The following is a 21,318-nucleotide window of genomic DNA, read 5'->3' as shown; positions in this document are numbered from 1 at the left end:
CACCCTTGGCCTGCATGGGTTGTGTGTAGCGCCGGAAAGCATATGATACTTGTGTGTTGAGTGTGTGTGCTAGGATCTGTGTGTGCCTGTGTATTGTACATAACATGGAGTCCTGTGGGTTCCATTTTAGAAACACAGGGCCTGGAAAGGCTAGCGGAGTTAAGGACTGCAACCCTGAACCATCCAATGTGTATTGCTGACATTCCTGCGGGCTGAGGTGGGAACACACGCTGAAAATAGGGGAGCAGAGTATCCTCTGTGCACATCAAAGGTCTCTTTGATTCAAGGAAGAGTTACAGGTAAGTGGCCCTGGACTCATTGCCAGAGAGAGCTGGGACTCGGAAGGTTGGCACTGTGCACTAGGGAATCTTGAAAGGGAGGAAGACTTAGGTCTTTGAACCTTTAAGAAGCATATTTCAGTGGTGGCTGGCAGTCAAGTGTAATCCCCGGTTACTCACTTTGCCTGTCTTGTGGGCCACTTAGAAATACAGTCACTCCCACTGTGGTATACTATCCTTTTGACAATGGTAGTTCAGATGAGAGAGCTCTTCAAATGAGATGACATCCACAGTCCAGATTTCAAAGGAGCAGACACTATATCATGTGTGTCTTGAGTTGGAATATAAAAGTCTGAGCATGAAACCTGCAAGTTGTTCAACAGCACTGTTCAGCAGAAAAGAACGTCACCACAACTTCTAGCTGCTGGTTAAGGACGGGGTAACAGGGTCTGCTAGCCTCCCTGCTTTCTGAGGGTCCACCCTCCAGAAAGTCTAGACCACTTGCTTTCAGCATGGAGCACCAGATGTATGCCTGCCTGCAAAGACCAGTGCACCCAGTGAAGAGGAGAGTGCTTGGAGGAAGAGAGGCCCATGGGTGGAATCATGCAGAATGGATCCCGGTGAGCGCAATGTGAGACGTCTGGTCCAGAATTTACCACTGGATGGATAAAGTCGGTGATGCCCATATGTCATGTGGGGACTACCATGAAGTAAGGATGGTCGTCCTTGTGAGGAACCAATCAGCAACCCCTGTTTGACAGGAGGGGGCCACAGAAGAACCATTCAGCAATCCCCGTTTTCCGGGGGTAACTGTGAAAGTAGTGCCATTGCTCCGGATCATCTTGTCTAGGCTGCTGTGAGGAACACTTAACACTTGCGAGAAGCTGCAGAGGAGGATGTCCAAGATTAACAAGGTCCACCTGGAGACTGAAGGAGGACTGATGCACCATTGGGAAAAGACCCAAAGAGGTAGCAGAACCTCAGCATGGGAAGACTGAAGTCGACAAAGACACGCCCTTGTCCTGGCGCATTTGCCAGCTTCCATTGGGTCTGGTAAAACTGTTCAAGGGCAGCAGGTCTGAGGGAACTTCTATGAATTGAGGGCCTCATTTACAATATTTTGATGCATGGCAGCGCAGCAAGCATTTGTATCCTTTTCCCATGCGCCGGCACACAAACAGCAGCCGTGCGCCAGCGCAAACACCCTTGCATCATTTTGCAAGGGTGCCTGTGCTGAGGGGATGATTGTTTTGTGCAGGAATGAAAACCTTACACCACAAAAATAATAATTAAAGGTATTTTGCGTTTTCTATGTGTGCTGCACAATGAAAGAGGAAAGAATTAAGAGAAACAAAAGTTTTTCTCCTCGTTGCGCATCCTTATGCCTCCCCTGGGGAGGGGTAGGATTCTGACGCATTTCCAGAATCACAAAATTTTGTAAATCTGGGTGTGAGTCTGGTTCCAGCAACACCCACTGCAACACGCATGGAATGCCCCTTTCACCCAGAGTTATGCGTGAAAAGGAAATACATTTACAAGGCAATGAAAAGTCACATAGGGTGATTTTCCATGGCCTTGCAATTATGGGTAAGCCCATTGCACTGTGTCAATAAAAGTGATGCACCCTCGGCGCAATGGGCTTGTAAATAAGCCCTAAACACATAGCAGTATTGAAGTTGACTCTTAAAGCCAAATGTAGACTTTATTGCATGAGGACTAACAAGGGCCTCATCTCTGATTTGCCTCCAGTATCGAATGGGGAATGGCGAGTTTCACTAGAAACAGATGGAGGGACCCAGGAATACCACCTAGGATGCTGCAAGCATCACAACCTTAAGAGAGTGTGGCTATTATTTTGCATGTTGCCTTTGTGTGCTTGTATGTTGTTGTTGTAATACTTTATTCGATAAAAATGTTTATAATAAAAGTAGGTACAATTTCATCATAAAAGAATAAAATTCATATTAATCATATCATAATACAGAGACAAAAAACGCATTACAATGCAGAGTCAATATATACAGTTAAAAGGCCCGAGGGCATAAAGTGCAGTGGCATTCGTTTCTTGATCAGCCAAATTAATTAGTCTTGGTTTCCTACCCCATTCTCAATTGCATAAGCTTTGAGCGTATCTGCCAGGCTTTTCCCAGATACTTTGCAACTCCGCAAACGACCATCATGGATGTTGTGTCCGTTGTCAGAGTGCGAAGGGCCATCGTGTAGTGTCTCACTCCCATTTCCCTACATACTGGTTTTAGTCATCTTTTCCTAACCCCCCTATAGGCACTACAGGTAAACAGGAAGTGTGCTAGGGACTCAGTGGGGTTTGCACATCCCGGGCAGATAGCTTGGTGGGACATGGAGGGTTTCCAGAGCTTAGTAAATTCATGCAGAGGAAGTGTCCCATACCTCAATTTTAAGAAGAGAGTTCTATCTCTGGGTTTTTTATTAAAATCTAAAAAGGGTTCCAGCTTCCTCACCGGTTTCTGCTCTAAGAACTGATCAGTTAAAACACCCCACCTAGTATCTTTTAGTTCCTTAGCCTGCACCCATTCGCAGTAAATTTTCTTAACCGTTTCTTTGGGGGGGGGGACTGGAATAACCATGCTTCGCTCAACCCCAGATTATTGACCAACTGTCTCAATTTGTTCAGCCATACGATCTTCTTTGAGCTGTTCAAAATGATAAGTTCGTCAAAAACTGCTGTATAGTTTGCCAACTCCGGTGTCCTTCACAGGCGCTCCCAATATAATAATGGATGAAGGCAAACTATATCTTTGATTGATCGTCGTCCCATGTCGTGAAGAAGTGGTTTTAAAGGGGTAGAGAACGGGAGACCGACTAGATCTCTAAAAAACTTGTTTTCAGCTTTAACTAGCTCTGCAGTATTGTCAAAACCCCATAATTCTGACCCATAAACTGCAGTGGCTAATGCCTTCCCATCATAAACGGCTAGAGCAGGGGCGATGGGTCTACTAAAAGAGGCTCGATGATCTCTTGAAATGGCTCCCGACACTCTTTTAAGATTTAAAAGCATTTTGGCCACATGGGTGTCCCATTTCATTCTATTATTGACCCTTATTCCCAAGTAGTCAAAAGCATCCACCTCCTCTAGCATTGATCCATTGAGGGCAACATTGGTCTTTCTAGATTTTTTTGTCTGGGACAATACCATCAGTTTTGTTTTAGTGGTATTGATGATTAAGCCACGTTCTTCACAAAACAGGCTAAACCTGTCTAGGAGTTTCTGGAGACCAGAGCGAGTTTTAGACATCAGGAGGGTATCGTCCGCGAAGAGGATGGTCGGTATCTTTTCGCCCGCCAGGGTGGGGGCATCGGCTGGGTCCTCTCTCAAATGGTCTGCCACCCCATTTACAAAGAGAGAGGACAAAGTAGGGGCCATCACACAGCCCTGACGGACCCCCCTATTCAGTGGTATCCTCTTAGTCAGTTGGCCCTGACTCCCCCATCTGATTCTTGCATGGGTGCCTTCATGAAATCTTTTTATCAGCTCGAGGAGGTATCGTGGGAAACCCATGTCCTGTAGCACCTGCCAAAGTTTGGCTCGGGGCACAAGGTCGAAGGCGGTTTTCAAATCTATGAAGGCTAGATATAAGGAGCCTTTCCCGATGGACACAGTTTTCCAGTATGTCGCAGAAAATCTGAAAACCTGGTCCATCGTACCCACCTTCTGCCTGAACCCCGCTTGTAAGTGCGTCAGGATGTTTCCTTCTTCTAGCCAGGACACCTTTGTGTGCTTATATTAAAATGTTACTTTCGTCAAAGAAGAAAGTATTTGACTTGGACAATCACCTTAATGTGGTTACTGTTTGTACCTTATTGCGGTTACTGTTTGTACTGTTTATACGCCTGTATATGCATAACACCTCAATGAGTCTTGGACTGCTTGACCCTCGCTACAACTGAGAGTCAAGTGCTGAAAGGGGTAGCAGTTGCCCCAGCTACACAGGACCCACAGTAGGTCAGGCCCGGGTCGTAAGGAGTAAACCGCTTTAGCCCCCACGCTTGAGCCTAGTAACTGCTGCTGTCCCTCTGAAAAGTGTGCTGACAGCTCTGAAATTTTCATTAATTAGATTAGGTGTTAGGAGCAGACAGACAAAATAATAAATTGAGTAGTCTTTCCGAATAGCAGCTCTATATAACCTCCTGGCAGACAGATATAAGGGTTATAAAAACACTCAACAAATAAATCATAAGCATATTAAGGAAGCCCTCTAGAGATTGTCATGGTTTTCAAGATCCACCACCCCTCTTATTCTCTTAGACATTCTGAATTATATGATACCAAGAAAACCTGCCACAGTAAATCTTCAAAATCTTCAATATTTATAGATTTTTCTTACCTCCATCTTTTATTGGTGGTAGCGTTTCCTCCTTCAACTTAAAATCAGAATGTTTTGGGAACCCCTCAAAGTGTTTGGCCAGCAGCCATGACTTGGATAACACCATCTTGAAGTGCCTGTGACAAATCAATAGAAAACTCTGCCATTAGGGCATCAACTACAAGTTTAATGGCAAGGAAGCCTCTTATGCAGACATAATCTAAGTAATAGGTAGGGTTAATGACAGCTGAGTCTGCTCAGTGGAAGTGGGACAGGAGATCGGGGTTGTTTTCTTTGTATTGTTAGAGAAGCATTCTACAAACACAGAATTCTTGCACATATCGGCAAATATAAACAAACATTCACGTTTGTTGCATCAACAACTTCAGTTTAAGATCCCCCCTTAAACATGTACGCATGTCTCATATGTGCAAGGAGGCATATTTGGAGCAGCTGTTGTGATTTATAAAGATTTTCATTCATTCATTCATTCATCTTGGAATGCTATAAAAAACATATTTCTGTATTAGAAGCACTAGTCGGTTTCCAAATTCTACCACCACCTGACCTCACTTCCGCTGATAACCTCACCTCCAACTACAACATAAAAATGCCAGATCTTCTTGACACTTTCGCCCCCCTACAATTCCAGAAATAAAGAAGTATCTCTTCCAGATCCTGATTTAACAAATACCTAAACAAAAAGAGATGACAACTTACACTTGCTGAAAGAACATGGAGACAACAACCCTCGCTGACCTATTTCTCTCTCCTCCCAGCTGAACATCTAAAATACTAAACACACATCTTCAGAGAAAAATCCTCCTTCTTTCAAACCCAACTTGACCACTCCAGAAACAGACCTAAAGACATTTTCAACATCATCAAACAGCAAACCTTATCTTTCACACGACATTCAATTACTGACTCTACCAAGCAGTGTGAAGAGTTCTCTAAATTCTTGTCTTCAAAAATAGCAAACATTGAACTTTCACTGGACTCATCCATTTCCTTACCTCATACCAAAGATGTGCCCTCTAACGAGGAGGGTGCAGCCAGTGGTCACCTATAACAAATGGCGGTCCCCCAAACTAACCTCCTCATTGAGCCAGAACACCAACCACAACCTCATGTAACTAAAAACTATGCAACCTGGACTGATTTTGAAAATATCTCAGCAGAAAAGATCTTTAAAATGCTTGTTTGCATGAAGCCAACATTGCACCTCCACGACCCCCTTCACTCCTTCCTTGTCAAAATTCTCTGACACATCATCTCCCCTACATGAACTAAAATCATTAACTCCTTCTTATCCAGCTGCTCCATGCTCGACTCCCTCAAACTTGGCCAAGTAACCCCCATCATAAAAAAAGCCAGATGCCGACCAGAATGACCTTAACAATTACAGGCCTATAAATAACCTCCCTCTCTTTGCTAAAACTAATGAAAAATGTGTGTTCTCACAACTCAACAAGCACATTGCAAAATACAACCTGCATGACACCTTCCAATCTGGCTTCAAGAATGCCTGAAGTACACAGACTTCAATTCTGAATATCAATGATGACTTACACAGATTTCTTGACGATGGCTAGGCCAGCCTCCTAATACTTCTAAACCTCTCAGCGGCCTTTGATACCGTCAACCATAACATTCTCCTAAACACCCTCACCCAGAGTACAGACATCACAGGTACTGTCCTTCAGTGGTTTGCTTCTTACCTAAACCAATGCTCTCTGCTAATCAAACTAAAAGAATTCCACCTAAACACCACACCAACAACCACCTAAAGCTCAACCCCAGCAAAATCGAGCTCCTCTTCATCTTACGAAAAGGAAAGTCCTATCATGTCCATATCTGGCTTGATAACCTCACTGCCTTAAACTACCTACAAACTATCCATCTCCAACTCTGTTAAACCACTAGGGAATAAACTTGACAGAAACTTGAACATGAAAGAGCATATTAATCCCTCAGCAAATACTGCCTTCTACACGCTGATACACCGAAAGAAAACTCAAAACTTTCATCCCCCTTGTAGACCTAAAGACCGTGGTGCAATTCTTAGTCCTCTCTAAGCTAGACTACGGTAATGCAACGATTATTGGCTCCCCAAAAACACACCATATCCCTTTGAAATACACACTCAACGCAGCCGCCAGACTACTCTCTGGGGAGAGTCGCTTTGACTGCATCAAGAAACTCAACTGGCTACCAACCAAAGCAAGATGTATATTCAAAACTGCCTGCATTACCCACAAAGCTCTCTACACTGAAAAACGAATCTACTATGTTGATAAACTACCAAAAGCCAGCCAAAGGAGGCCTCTACAGAGCTCTAACACTATTCTTGATTCCGCCCAAATTTGAGAAAGAAAAATCATTTACTCGTTCTTATTCTGGGAATGTTCATAGAATCTGTAATGCTCTGCCACAGGAGTTACGTGACAATCAGTCCTTCACTTCAGTAAAAAACATACATTACTTCTTTTTAACAAATACCTAACCCCCTCTAAATCAATTTTACTTGCTTTGATGCACCTTCCTCACATCAAAAAAAGAGCCTGAATCTCACTACCTCTGAAAATAACTGTACTTCTGTTCCTCCTACTTATGAAACACCCTACCATAACTACCTCCAAACTATATTGTCCACATATCCCACTGTCTATCGTATATTTGTATTGTATATTGTTCTTTGTTTATTTGTTACTGCGTATGTAACTCTTGTAAATGCTGCCGTACAAACTCTTTAAAGCATTCTGATACCATTGGGTCAAGTTCGCACTATACAAAGCTCGAACAATAAATACATAAATAAAAATACTGATTGACCATGTTACTGCATGAATGTTTTTTTTAAGTACTTGTATAGCCACCCTCTAAGATCTATAATAAACTTACAGATAAACTTGAAAGGGATCATTTACATTAAAATATGCCTTACTTCCTTCCCACGCAATGATTGCAGGTAAGAATGTCCCTGAGAATAAATAGTTTGATGCTGTGCAACAAGTGTAACGTTTTAATCTGGTCACATATTTAAGACATAGGGCATTAATGAGGATTTGGCAGAGTGACTGCGGTAAACTGGCCACCCTGCCATGTCTCAAAGGCAGGCAAGGGCAGTAGTGGATGGGCAGCTAAAAAGTGGGGTATATCCAAAAACAAACGTCATATTAGTCTGCAGTCTGAATGCAGTTCTTAAACATCAATAACTAGGCTGGCCTAAAATATTCAGATATTTCACTAAATATCCCATTACCCGTACCAAATTCCCACCCACATTCCATCCTATGTCCTTTAGCAACTTAAAAGTTCACAACCCAGGTGCCTTAAGTTTGATAGTCATTGATAATATTGCAGTTGTAATGTAGCACAGAACTGTGCAATACGGGGGCCTGAAAGAAAAAGAAGACCCTCCTGAAAAATGGAAGTAGGAGTGCCCTATCCGCACACTGACATATATTTGCTAAAAAAATAAAACAAATCTGTGTTTTAGGACAAAATATTGTTTTTACATCAAAATGCCATTCTTTTTTTTTAACACTTCAATTTATGTATCACAAGAATATGACATGTTACAACGCAAACATTTACAACGCATGCTTTTGCAATGCGGTTTTTACATCACAACATCCATTACAATGCATGATTTTACAAAGCATGCCATCACAACGTATTTTTAGAAACTACCTTTACAACGCCTTCCATTACAACGCATACCATTAGAACTCATACCATTACAACGCATAATACTTTAAGGGTAACAGTGGGGAAAGTGTAGGGATAAAATTACTATTCCCACTCCAGTGAGTGCAACAGTAGGGTAAGTGTTGGGTAGTGTAGGGGTAAAAAATACTAGTCCTACTCCAGTGAGTGCAACAGTAGGGTAAGTGCTGGGTAGTGTAGGGGTAAATATTACTATTCCCATATACCCCCTAACGCATACCCACCCTCAAACTAAAAAAAACTCCATTACGTACCTTATAATGCATTGTAATTGCATGCGTTGTAATGGTGTGCATTGTAATAGCATGCATTGTAATGGTATGCATTGTAATGGCATTCGTTGTAGTGATATGCGTTGTAATGCCTGCGTTGTAAAGGCATGTGATGTACATGCCGTCAAATTGTAACACCCGTGTTGTAAAGGTAGTGCGTTGTAATGACTATTGTAATGGATGTTTCCCATATCACAAATACAACGTGTAATTGATAGCTAATTGTGTATATTTACAGAAACTATTAAAACAACAAAAGGAGGGAGGATAGAGGTTTTTGATAGATAGAATCTACCTCCAGTCAGATTGTATATAAACAACGAGATTCAATCCTATTTTATTTTATTTATTTGTTTATTTTATTGTGATGTGTGAGATAACTACTCCCTATAAATATAAGGGAGAAGCACTAAGTGTTTTTAAAATACCCCTCACACACTATGATTCCCATAGTGTCATGCTTCATCATAGGGGTCTTCCCATCCCTCTATGGGGCGGGCGTGCTATGACCTACGACTATGCGCGAGCACTTGATTTTCTGTGAATAGGCTATATGTGTGGTGGGTTGTGAGAATGGTAGGGAATGTGCTAGTTACAAAAAATACAAAATCTTAAAAAATTTCCTGGCTAGTGGATAAAATACACTTTATTCTTTTCCCTAGCAGGAAACGTTTAGAGGGGAAAGGAAGTAGGGGGGTAAAAATGACTCCCTACTTCGTCAACATGTTTCGTAAGCAGTCCCCACTGCTTTACTCATCAGGGCCTAATACGATCCCTACTACACTCTGGGATATTTGTGTGAATATATAGTATGCCTATTATTTCACGCTGGCTGACCGCAAAAATAGGCTGGTCAGCTGAAAAAACAGGGGATGGTCGACCCCTAAAAAGTTACCAATTTGGTACCTATAGAAAGAAAAAAGGAGACAAAAAAACACATAAATGAACAACCATGCGGTAGTTTTTACATAACTCATAATCATAGTGTGGATTGATACTTTTCTAAAATATTCTTGGTGATACATATATTAAATTCTGTGATATATTTTTCTCAATAACTCAGATCAGTTATTTTGTTCTTATCTGGCTGTGAATCCAGCCGTTATTTCAAATAATTGAATTGCGATTGGCATAGTGGATCTCAAAAGCTAGTATCTACATGGTTTCATAAATTGTTTCTGTTAAAATTGTCAGTTGGAAAAATACATACACTTTCTCTCGATGGATGTGCCACATGAGCTAGTGCCGGGGGGCAGGGTTCCTTATTTTTATAATTCTGTCACTGTGGAATAAATAACAGATCGAGTTGGCTAACTTCACAATCTGAGAAAATGAGACTTATTTCCTAGGTGGGATAGCCGGGGTTTTAAAGACTTGGCAAAAGTCTGACTTACGTTTAAACCGGTAATCCCTCGCCCGCACAATACCTCTGTGCTGCTCCGTGGTCTGTGCAAGGCATTCGAGACATGATTGTCCACACAAGGCCAAAAAAGAATGTAGCATCTAGCCAATCTTCAGCTATGAGTAATATACACGAACATCATCCTAGCAGGAAATGCGAGGTATGCCATCTTACATCAAAGAGCAAGAAAATCACTTTCCACAATGGAAGAACATAGGAACAGAGAAATGTTACCACATGCAACTCCACTGGCGTAGTATATTTGTCCAGATGCCCCTGTCTACTGGAATACATAGGCATGACTACCCGAGTCGTGAAAACAAGAATTGGAGAGCATAAGAGTAATATCAAATGCAAAAAAAATTCCATCAAAATGGCATCACATTTTTTGAAGAAAGTTCATAAGCCAAATGAAATCTACTGGACTGTAATCGAGCAAGTACCAAATGAGAAAAATCTTTTTGAAAAAGAGCAGCGATGGGTGCACCGTCTAAAGACCAATGAAAATGGTCTTAATGATAAGATCCCCTGGAGCCAACTGTAGGAATATACCAACACGCTATCAGCGTTAGAGATATGTACGGTCAACAAAAAACCAGTATGAATCTTGACTATTTGGACGCAGCAGGGGTGCTAACCAAAGAACTATGGAAACGTAGAGACCTTATGAAAATGCGCAATGCTGTCATTACATAACAGGAAAAACCATAAAACCATCTCTAAACTCACATGGAGCATCAACTGGTTATTTTTTTTAAAATGTTTTTTGAACTGCCGTCACCACACCCAATGGTTATTTCAAGTAAAACATGTGTTGCCACTCTTAGTCATTCATGCAAGACTCCCGCAATGTGAATCAGCCAACGGCCCATAAACAGAAGATAGTGGACCTTATATATGAGACAACGCAGCATGTATTTTCCTATTGTCACAAAAATCACATGGGTATCATAAACATTGAAGCTATGGATGCGTCTTAGTGTCGAATTTATCCACCATCAAATCACGATATATATTTCCTCATTTGAGTACATCAGGGTTAAAATTATTAACACGCTAAAAACAGTGCTTTAAATGGGCCGGTACTCACCGGTACTTAGTACCGGCACTTCTATATTTTCTACGTTTGAGTACCGGAACTTCTCTTTGCCCAAAGAGAGTACCGGTACTCATGGGGCAGCAATTCAAACTGACATTTGTCATTTTAAAAAAAAAAGCGCGACAGAGAAGGCGAGTCGGCCGTTTTGTTTAAGCACTCTGATAATCGAGTGCTAATCTACCCTTTCAATGCACTAATTGGGCAGCCGCCCGTTTGCATTTATTCAGGGCTGGCAGGGAGCTTGGGAGGGGCCGGAGTCGCTGCCATTATTGACAGAGGGTCCACCCAGGCTCCTTGGAATCAATAGCACAGTAGGTGTGTGAGCAGGGCTTTCTAACAGCCATGTCTCAGGACACGGTGTCAAAGAAGGTTTCCTGCTGGTATAACAGAGTAGAGCAGCACTTGTTTGGAGCCAGGCCGAGGACTAAGGTGGAGATAGTGACACAGAAGCAGAGTGGGAATCAAGGTTAATAACGTGGATATCAGCGAACGTGAGCATTTTCTAAAACACGTATTGAATGTCCTGTCTGCGCCTACCAATGCTTTTATGTCACTGCGGGTGTGTCTTGCATGAGTGCTGTTGTCTGCAAGGTGCAGCACCGGATATATAACTGCAAGCCTTGAAATACCGCACTCTGCCCATAAAGCGCATATGAAAGGGTCTGTATGTTGCAAGTGCTAGGCCACTTTCTCTCTAGTGCAGATCTGCTTTCTCTGCAGTTTCAACACAACTGTATTTTGTTTTTTAGAAGCAAGGAGAGCCCAGTCAGAGCCAAACCACAAATTCTGGCTGGCCTTATAAGCCTGTGCATAAGTGGAACCTTGACAACATTCCGACTGAAATAAAAGTATGTTTTTTTATCCCATTGAAGCATTTCACATTGGTGCATAAGCTTAAATCACAGCATTGAGAGGAGCTTTTGCTCTCACTGTTACAACACTGCCATTAGTGAACTAGGAAGCAAGGTGATTTTGATGTGTACATTATGTATGGCCTATTTTCTTTTCATGAATGAAGCAGAAATATAGTATATTAAATCTAACACAAGATTTTATTGTACAAGACACATCTGGAACTTGTGCATTTGAATATACTATCTATCATATGTGTTAACGAAGAAAATGGAGGCTTAGTGAGATAATATATTTGTCTGGGATCACACAGTTTGGTCAGTGGGGAAGCCGTTATTGTTCCCAGAATGTCTGCTTTCACTTTGTGCAATTCAGCCTCTAGGAGGCAGTATCTTTCTTTCGCTGCTGTATTACAATAAAGATCACTATTTTGTCTTTATTGTTTGCACATGAGATTAGAGTTTGGTTGACAAGCAGACTTGAGGTTGCAAGAGGACCTGGAACTGAGCCAGAGCCGGGCATCCTAGCATGATTTTTCAGCAGCTTGCCCTCCTCCAGAAAGAGAGAATCACACTTTAGAACAAGTAAGGAGCTTTGAGGCAAAACTATGCCATCTAGGGGGGGGCTGTATGATGTCTGCTAGGTGGCAATGAGACAAGAGGGTTAACCATAGATAAATATTTCCACACATTTTTTGAGGAAAATATATTGTGCAAGTCATATGTGATTTAGGTGTTGCACCATGAGAAGCCCACTTTAATATTAAATGTACCTTTTTGTACTTATAAGGGGAAAGGAATATTCAAGAGATACCGGAAATGATTAAGTATCATTATACACATCTGCATACCAATTAAATATCAGTTAAATTAAATGTGTGCCCCTGGCCGGGTCCCATAGCACTGCCCGTATCCCCACCCCTGTAGCCCCGCACCCAAACCCCACTCCCTAGTCCATATCTTAATTTGGTGAGTACCTGCACTTACTTTTTTCCATTTAAAGCACTGGCTAAAAATGATATGTCGACTCTGTAGAAACATGTGCATCAGGGTGGCAACGGCAAACAATTAATTTTTAGAAAACACCTAAAAAACCAGAGACTATCAATTTCAATTTTTAGTGTCATTATCAACAATTTTCCAACATGAAGCAGTAGGAAGTGGTGTTTTGTTTACGAATTAACAGTGCCGGAATGAGCGGCCATTTTTGTTGTCCTTTCAGCTTTTTTAGAATCTAACTGTCGTACTTAGTATCAAGAGGAAGTAGTGTTTTGGCTCACCACTGAACAGTGCCATATAAGAGCGGCCATTTTTGTTCTCTCTCTAGTTTTTTTTAATATGCCGCGTCTCCCGCAGCCGCTACTGATTTTTCAGGCAAATCATTGCACAGGTGTAACTCATCAAGAAAAGCAGTAAGACAACTTTTCCAATTAAGCATTGCATAAATACCGGATCGGTACAAAAGGGGGTGGTGATGGACGGAGCATCTGAATCAATCAAACACTCACACCCAGTCAAAAGATCTGGGTTTAATCCCTCACCGTTCTTTAGCCCACTCTGCCACCCCAGTTCAGACATGGCTATATGCAAATCAGTCTGACCCTGTGCCTCATGGGAACAGTCCAGCCCGAACAACCAAGCCATGTCTTCCCTGGACCGGAAACAAGCTTCCGAGGACCGGTTTCTGGCATTCCAGCCGTCTTCAGTCCGGCTTGCTTGTTTCCAGTGGCAAAGTGAGCAAGGGACTCACATCTGAGCATACCCTGCCACACTTATGGTGGCCAAAAGCGGTACAAAAGGGGGTGGTGATGGACGGAGCATCTGAATCAATCAAACACTCACACCCAGTCAAAAGATCTGGCTTTAATCCATCACCGTTCTTTAGCCCACTCTGCCACCCCAGTTCAGACATGGCTATATGCAAATCAGTCTGACCCTGTGCCTCATGGGAACAGTCCAGCCCGGACTGCCAAGCCATGTCTTCCCTGGACCGGAAACAAGCTTCCGAGGACCGGTTTCTGGCATTCCAGCCGTCTTCAGCCCGGCTTGCTTGAATCCAGTGGCAAAGTGAGCAAGGGACCCACGTCAGGCACAGGGTCAGACTGATTTGTATACAGCCATGTCTGAACTGGGGTGGCCGAGTGAGCTAAAGAATGGTGATGGATTAAACCCAGATCAGTTGACTGGGGTGAGTGTTTGATTTGCTCAAACGCTCCGTCCATCATCCCCTTTTGTATCGCTTTGTTCGCCCTAAGTGTGGCAGGGTATGCTCAGACGTGAGTCCCTTGCTCACTTGGCCACTGGATTCAAGATAGCCTTGCTGATGAGGATTATGAATCCGAAACCGGTCCCAGGATGCTTGTTTCTGGTCCAGGGAAGACATTGCTTGGCAGTTCGGGCTGGAATGTTCCCATGAGGCACAGGGTCAGACTGATTTGCATATAGCCATGTCTGAACTGGGTGGCCATGTGAGCTAAAGAATGGTGATGGATTAAACCCAGATCAGTTGACTGGGGGTGAGTGTTTGATTTGCTCAAACGCTCCGTCCATCATCCCCTTTTGTATCGCTTTGTTCGCCCTAAGTGTGGCAGGGTATGCTCAGACGTGAGTCCCTTGCTCACTTGGCCACTGGATTCAAGATAGCCTGGCTGATGAGGATTATGAATCTGAAACCGGTCCCAGGATGCTTGTTTCCGGTCCAAGGAAGACATGGCTTGGCAGTTCGGGCTGGACTGTTCCCATGAGGCACAGGGTCAGACTGATTTGCATATAGCCATGTCTGAACTGGGCTGGCCGAGTGAGCTAAAGAATGGTGATGGATTAAACCCAGATCAGTTGACTGGGGGTGAGTGTTTGATTTGCTCAAACGCTCCGTCCATCATCCCCTTTTGTATCGATAAATACCGGATCCTCAGTCTGCCTTGCACAGACCACGGAGCAGCACGGAGGTATTGTGCGGGCGAGGGATTACCGGTTTACACCTAAGTCAGACTTTTGCCAAGTCTTTAAAACACCGGCTATCCCACCTAAGAAACGAGTTTCGTTTTCTCAGATTGTAAAGTTAGCCAACTCGATCTGTTATTTATTCCACAGTGACAAAATTATAAAAAAATAAGGAACCCTCCCCCCCGGCACTAGCTCATGTGGCACATCCATGGAGAGAAAGTGTATGTATTTTTCCAACTGACAATTTCAACAGAAACGATTTATGAAACCATGTAGATACTAGCTTTTGAGATCCACTATACCAATCGCAATTATACCAAGATATGTAGTGTGTTTTTGAATGCATGTCGACCTTAAACAGATATGTGTATGAGAAGGTGTTTAGTCTGCTTCTGAATAGAAATGATCTTCAAATAAATTATTTGAAGTAACGGCTGAATTCACAGCCAGATAAGAACAAAATAACTGATCTTGAGTTATTGAGAAAAATATATCACATAATTTAATATATGTATCACCAAGAAAAGTATCAGTCCACACTATGATGATGTGTTATGTAAAAACAACCACATGGTTGTTCATTTATGTGTTTTTTGTCTCCTTTTTTCTTTCTATAGGTACCAAATTGGTAACTTTTTAGGGGTCAACCATCTCCTGTTTTTTCAGCTGACCAGACTATTTTTGCGGTCAGCCAGCAAGAAATAATAGGCATACTATATATTCACACAAATATCCCAGAGTGTAGTAGGGATCGTATTAGGTCCTGATGAGTAAAGCAGTGGGGACTGCTTATGAAACATGTCGACCAAGTAGGGAGTAAGATTTACCCCCCTTACTTCTTTTCCCCTTTTAACATTTCCAGCTAGGGAAAAGAATAAAGTGTATTTTATCCACTAGCCAGGAAATGTTTAAGCTTTTGTATTTTTTGTAACTAGCACATTCCCTACCACTCTCACAGCCCACCACACATATAGCCTATTCACAGAAAATCAAGTACTCCCGCATAGTCATAGGTCATAGCATGCCCCGCCCCTTAGAGGGATGGGAAGACCCCTACGATGAAGCATGACACTATGGGATTCATAGTGTGTGAGGGGTATTTTAAAAACACTTAGTGCTTCTCCCTTACATTTATAGGGAGTAGCTATCTCACACATCACAATAAAATAAACAAATAAATAAAATAAAATAGGATAGAATCTCATTGTTTATATTTATAGAAACTGCTAATCTGATATTTGACTACAAAATGACTGCTGTTCATGCTGCTCAGGAAAAGTATTGCTGGTTGTCTTTCCTGCATGATGCCCCATTATTTCATGACTGGTGAAGGCAGTTCATCATCTCTACCAGAGTTGCTTAACCTGGTGGCTTCTGTGGGCCCCCACTTAATCATTACTGAAGCCCAGGGATCAGCACTGAATTATCATTGAAATCTGAGGACCCCCACAGAGTCATTACTGGAAGCCAGGAACCCCAGCCTAAGCAATTTAAATCATTTGAAACACAAAACAATACTAAAAAATTTAGAAATGTGCATTCATCAAAAAACAAATATTCAGAAATATTTTCTTTATTTCACATACAATTATTTAAAAAATCAACATTTTAATTTAACTCCTTGAGTGCTCATGATGGCTCCCGGCCATCATGAGTCACAGCAGGCATGTGCTCATGACGGCCAGAGCCGTCCGAACATTGCCGCTCCGCCCACACTGTATTAATTCCCCTCCTGTGCGAGAAATGAATCAGTGGGCAGAGTTCGGACGGTTCCCGGCCGTCATGAGCACACGCCCACCATGATTTATGACGGCCGGGAGCCGTCCTGAGTACGGGAGCGCCACGCCCAACCCCGCCCCCCCTCGCACCGCCGCGGAATATGCCCCGCGGCGAAGGGGTTAAATGTGAAGGTTGGAGCTTCTCTAAATTCAATTGTGGCCATTTATCATCTGTACTATATTCTGTTTGATGCACTTGCATTCCTTTCACAAAACATTCTAAAGCTACCAATTTAGGGCCTTATTATGATGTCTGCAGTCGGACCTCCGACCGCTATCGTGGAAATCAATCAGGAGACCGCCCACAAGCAGTTGCCGAATCATAATGCGACCATAGTGGTGGCGATCAGAAAGTGCCCTTTAACACTGTGGCTTGTGCTGTGGCCCAGGAAAAGGGCCGCAGTACAAGCTGCAGTGTTAAAGAGCACATACTGCAATTCCATGCTCCATGTGCCCGGTACCATATGGTGCCTGGCACATGGTGCATGGTTGTGTGTGGGGGTTGTACATGTGCCCCCAGGGTCACTTTACCGTGGCCTAAGAGGGACAAGGGCCCTGATTTGGGCCCCCAAGGTCTGTTTCTGACAGTCTTTTCATGGCAGCAGGACCGCCATGAAAAGGCTGTCAAAAGAGACATTGTAATCCTGGCGGTGGTGCCTGCCTCTGTACAGCTCTCATTGGGGATTGCAATTCCGACCACCGCCCCGTTCGGATCCGTTTATCCTATGGGAGGTGGAGGTCTGTCCCCCGTCCATAAGAGTATGACCAGAAGCGCAACTAGAGTGAAATTTCGGGGGGGCTAATACACATTTTGGAGGGGCTAATTCTTCCAGCAATTGGCAGAGTGAAGATGCAGGGGCTCTAAGAAGGGGTGAAAGAACAGCAAAGCCTCTTTAAGTAAATAATGGTCTTTTAAAGACCTACCTGCAAAGTACTCAGGTGCGGCTGTGTGTGTGTGTGCCCAGGGGGCTGTCTCAGCCTGGGCTGCCACACACAACGGGGGGGCTAAAGCCCTTTGAGCCCAATGGGCGTTGTGCGCCTGGGTCTGACAACCTACATCAGTGTTTCCCAAACTGTGGTCCGCGGACCCCAGGGGTCCGTGACACATTCCCAGGGGGTCCGCAGGCAACAGTTTTAAAAGTGCAGAAACTTTACTTGTATAATTAGCAGCTTTCCAGCAACAATAAAAGTGTCAAGAGAATGCCAGTGATTAATGTACCTGCTGGAGAGCAGGAGAGTTTTATTCAGTGGCAGCTTTGATATAACTAATGTAGCACAGAGGGTTAATGTGCCTACTGCAAAGAACGTTTAACATGCATCTTAAAAGGCAGTATTTTATGTGCCTAGTTTCGTGGTTACTGCTTTTATCACAGAGTTTCTTTTGTTACTGTGCACTTCATAAGTGACAAATCGTAATCTAGCAGAGGGACCTATAAACTGTCATCAAAGAACTGCTTGCAAACTTCATGGTACCAGTTAGTAACTTATATTTTGTCCTAGTTAGTCATTAACCTGATGCTGCTAAAATGATATATTTGGGTGGAAATACATTTTTAATGTTAAAGTCAATGCTAGCCACTGTGTTATGTTCTGAATCCTGAGTTTGTGCTTTTCCAGACCAAGCACTCTTTAAACATTTTATATACACACTGATTTACATGTATGATTCAATGTCTCTATATGTGTGTGATGTAAGTGCTCTGACATCCTACAATGGTATGAGAGATGCTATAAAACAAATTAAATACATGTGACAGAGGGGCTATTACTTCAATATAAAATACTAAGGGCCAGATGTACGATCTGTTTTTATATGCGCGAACGGGTTCGCGAACCCGTTTGCGCATGCAAAAACCTATTGAGCCATGTACATAGCCTATTTCGTGAGTCGCAATTTGTTTGCGACTCTCTAAATAGGTTTGGCAACTTGCTATTTGGAAGGGGCATTCCCTTCCAAATAGCGAGTCTCAAAATCATGTACAAATCAGTCACAATTACCACCTACTTCAAGTAGATGGTAATGCATTCGCAAATGGGAAGGGGTCCCTCGGGGACCCCTTCCCCTTTGCAAATGCATGCAAAATTATTTTTTAAGGGCAGGCAGTGGTCCCAGGGACCTCTGCCTGCCCTTAGAAAATGAAACGAAACGTTTCATTTTTTTTTTTTAAATGCATGGTTAACAGGCTGCATTTTTTTTTTTAAACTGCTTTATTTAAAAGCAGACCGAGACATGGTGGCCTGCAGAGCCCAGCAGGCCACCATCGCTGGAAGGGCTGGCAATCCCAATGGGCTTGCAAATTGCGAGAGGTTCATTAATATTAATGAACCTAGCAATTTGTGACCCCATTGGGAATTCCAAACAGTGTTAAACACACTGTTGTACATTTCATTTAGCGACTCGCAATTTGCCACTCGCAATGTGTCGCCAATTGCGAGGCGCTAAATGAAATGATTTTACATCTGGCCCCAAAACCCTTAGTACTTTGAGTATTTGTTTTGTGTGCACACGTGTATTTTTTTCGAATTACTGTTTTATTGTTTGAAATGTAACTCATACAAATTGCTTGGGGGTCCCCGGCTTCCAGTGGTGACTCAATGGGGGTCCTCAGGAGTCAAAAGTTTGGGAACCACTGGCCTACATCATTATGTGACGGTCAGAATGAAGGGCTGTCTGTCGGTGAGACCGCCACCGACGACCTGTTGATGGCGGTCCCACCGACCTCGTAATATAACCCTTAATTTTTAGCCTCCAAATTAAAATTCCTTCACATTCAGATTGTTTTACATTTTTCAATTTACATTTTGTTTTTTATTTATATACACTTTATTAATCAGTTAATAGTATTTAATTTTCTATGTAGCCGCCGACCCTCGGGTAGGCGCTTAGTGGATCCCCACGCATCCCCAGTGTACAGGTAAAAAAAAGCTTATGTGTACTGATCAAGTTTTTTATGACATCCCTTCTTTTTTTTGGGCTCCTGAACCTGTAAGATTTGTAGCAGAGCTGTGCTCTATGACTCAAGATCCGATTTCCAGTTTACATTGTGAAACTCTGAGTTCTGTGTAACCTTTAATTTTTACCCGCTGCCCCGCCCAAGTACATTTTCAGTGAGAAAGCATGGAGACCATTTGTTCCATGGTTTCAGTGTTTGCTGCGAGTGACATTACTATATGCTAAAGTGGAAGATGGAAAACGAGCTCAGTAGACTGTTTCAAGCGTTGATTAAAAAAAATCTGCGGTGTTTTAGAAAATGTATAAATGTTCCCATGTATACAGGTCTTTTCCCTATATATTCGCGCTTCGACTTTAAGGCTGGCTCATGTCGATTTCGGAAACGAAGGTGTCATCTACCTGACATGCAAGTAAACGGTTGAGGAGTCTCCCTGCTAGACTGCCGACCTTGGTGCTGGGAAACCAAGTTCGAGCCTCGGTGTCGACTCCACGTCCTAAAATTCTGGGCAAATGCAAATCACTCAATCTCGCCGTACCTATCGAAAAAATGAATGTGACCTTGTGTACTGTAACTGGTGCTTATGTAAAGCGCTCCAATACCGTTGGGTCGAGTTAGCGCTATATAAGTCTGCAAAAAATAAAACGTTTGCCTCTTCTCTCGCCCCTATCCACCCTCCTGTGAGCAATTGCAGCATGTCGTGTCTAAAACCGGTGGAAAGTTTCAGTTACGAAAATCCCCGAAGCGCAGGGAGAGAGAAAAGCTGCAGCTCCGGAGCACGCTGTCTAGTTCCCCTCTTGATGAAATGTACTTACCACAAAAACTCTTCCGTCTTTCCTGCCAAAGCGCAGATCCGCTGTGCACTAATAAGTGAGCAGAGAGTGTCTTCTCACGTCCTCTCTGCCTGCGACTCATAAAATCATAATGTAGCTTTCTGGGCTCAGTGGTTCCAACCCTCTCTCTGGACGCCACACCTCTTAACTCCGTGCCAAGGTCCACCCAGGGCCCGCCGGCGCTCTTTGCACATTGCAAAGCCTCGCATAGCTGCCAAGTTTTCAGAATGCTTATGTGTGACCATTTATTACATGGGTTCAGTGCGCGTGGGAGTGACATTACTATGCCAAAGTGTGACATTGGTATTGTTTTATCGCAAGTAAAATGAAGCAATGAAGCCCACGTAGAGAGATGCATATGCTAAATAAGTACCTAATGTGCAATACGAAGCTCTGCCTAAAAAGTGCTTAAAATTGCTCCCTAGAATGGTGGTTAATATATATTGTGTGTAGTACAATTTTAAATTCGCTAGTCATGAAACCCCAGTGCCAGCTAGGATTCAGTTCACTTTCTCTCACACGCACACGTTTCATAATGTGGAAGACAGCATTTCATACTGATTAATTTAACTTGGTTTATCTTTAGTTTAAGGATTCGCGTGCCGTTATTTTACAATATATGTGCTATATGAGTTACCTGAAGACCAAGGTGAGGGAATAAAAAGATGTTGTTGCTAGTCCCTCATCTACTCAGACACTCTACCTCCAATGAGGCACTTTATCTTTACTTTATTTAGTCTTTGTTTCGATTAGTCAAATCATTAAAAGACAGCAATACATCAATAAGCTCATGTTATAGAAAATGTAATCACAGACTAAAAAATATTGCAACC

The 21,318-nt window shown here is 42.8% G+C and overlaps 2 protein-coding genes across 3 annotated transcripts in view; both read right to left on the bottom strand.

Moving 5' to 3' along the window:
• Positions 1-20,602, bottom strand: part of LOC144818511 (prostaglandin reductase 1-like) — a 1,303,604-nt gene extending 1,283,002 nt beyond the window's left edge. Inside the window, exon 1 of the mRNA XM_078675999.1 lies at positions 20,500-20,602. The gene's annotated coding sequence lies outside the window, so the exon portion shown is untranslated. The remainder of the gene's footprint in view (positions 1-20,499) is intronic.
• The window catches only part of LOC144818510 (prostaglandin reductase 1-like), a 413,003-nt gene extending 392,361 nt beyond the window's left edge, over positions 1-20,642 (bottom strand). Inside the window, exons 1-2 of one of the 2 annotated variants that reach the window (XM_078675996.1) lie at positions 20,468-20,642; positions 4,643-4,758 (exon numbers count right to left, since the gene is read on the bottom strand). In XM_078675996.1, coding sequence (XP_078532122.1) covers positions 4,643-4,748 — 106 coding nt within the window. In that variant the 5' untranslated portion in view covers positions 4,749-4,758; positions 20,468-20,642. The remainder of the gene's footprint in view (positions 1-4,642; positions 4,759-20,467) is intronic. The other variant, XM_078675997.1, reaches the window with a different exon arrangement.
• Positions 20,643-21,318: the final 676 nt, after the last annotated feature.

Source organism: Lissotriton helveticus, chromosome 2_1 (assembly GCF_964261635.1).
Source record: "Lissotriton helveticus chromosome 2_1, aLisHel1.1, whole genome shotgun sequence".
Classification (NCBI taxonomy): domain Eukaryota; kingdom Metazoa; phylum Chordata; class Amphibia; order Caudata; family Salamandridae; genus Lissotriton; species Lissotriton helveticus.
Note: the sequence above shows the minus strand (reverse complement) of the source record. Positions and strands in the feature narration are given on the sequence as shown.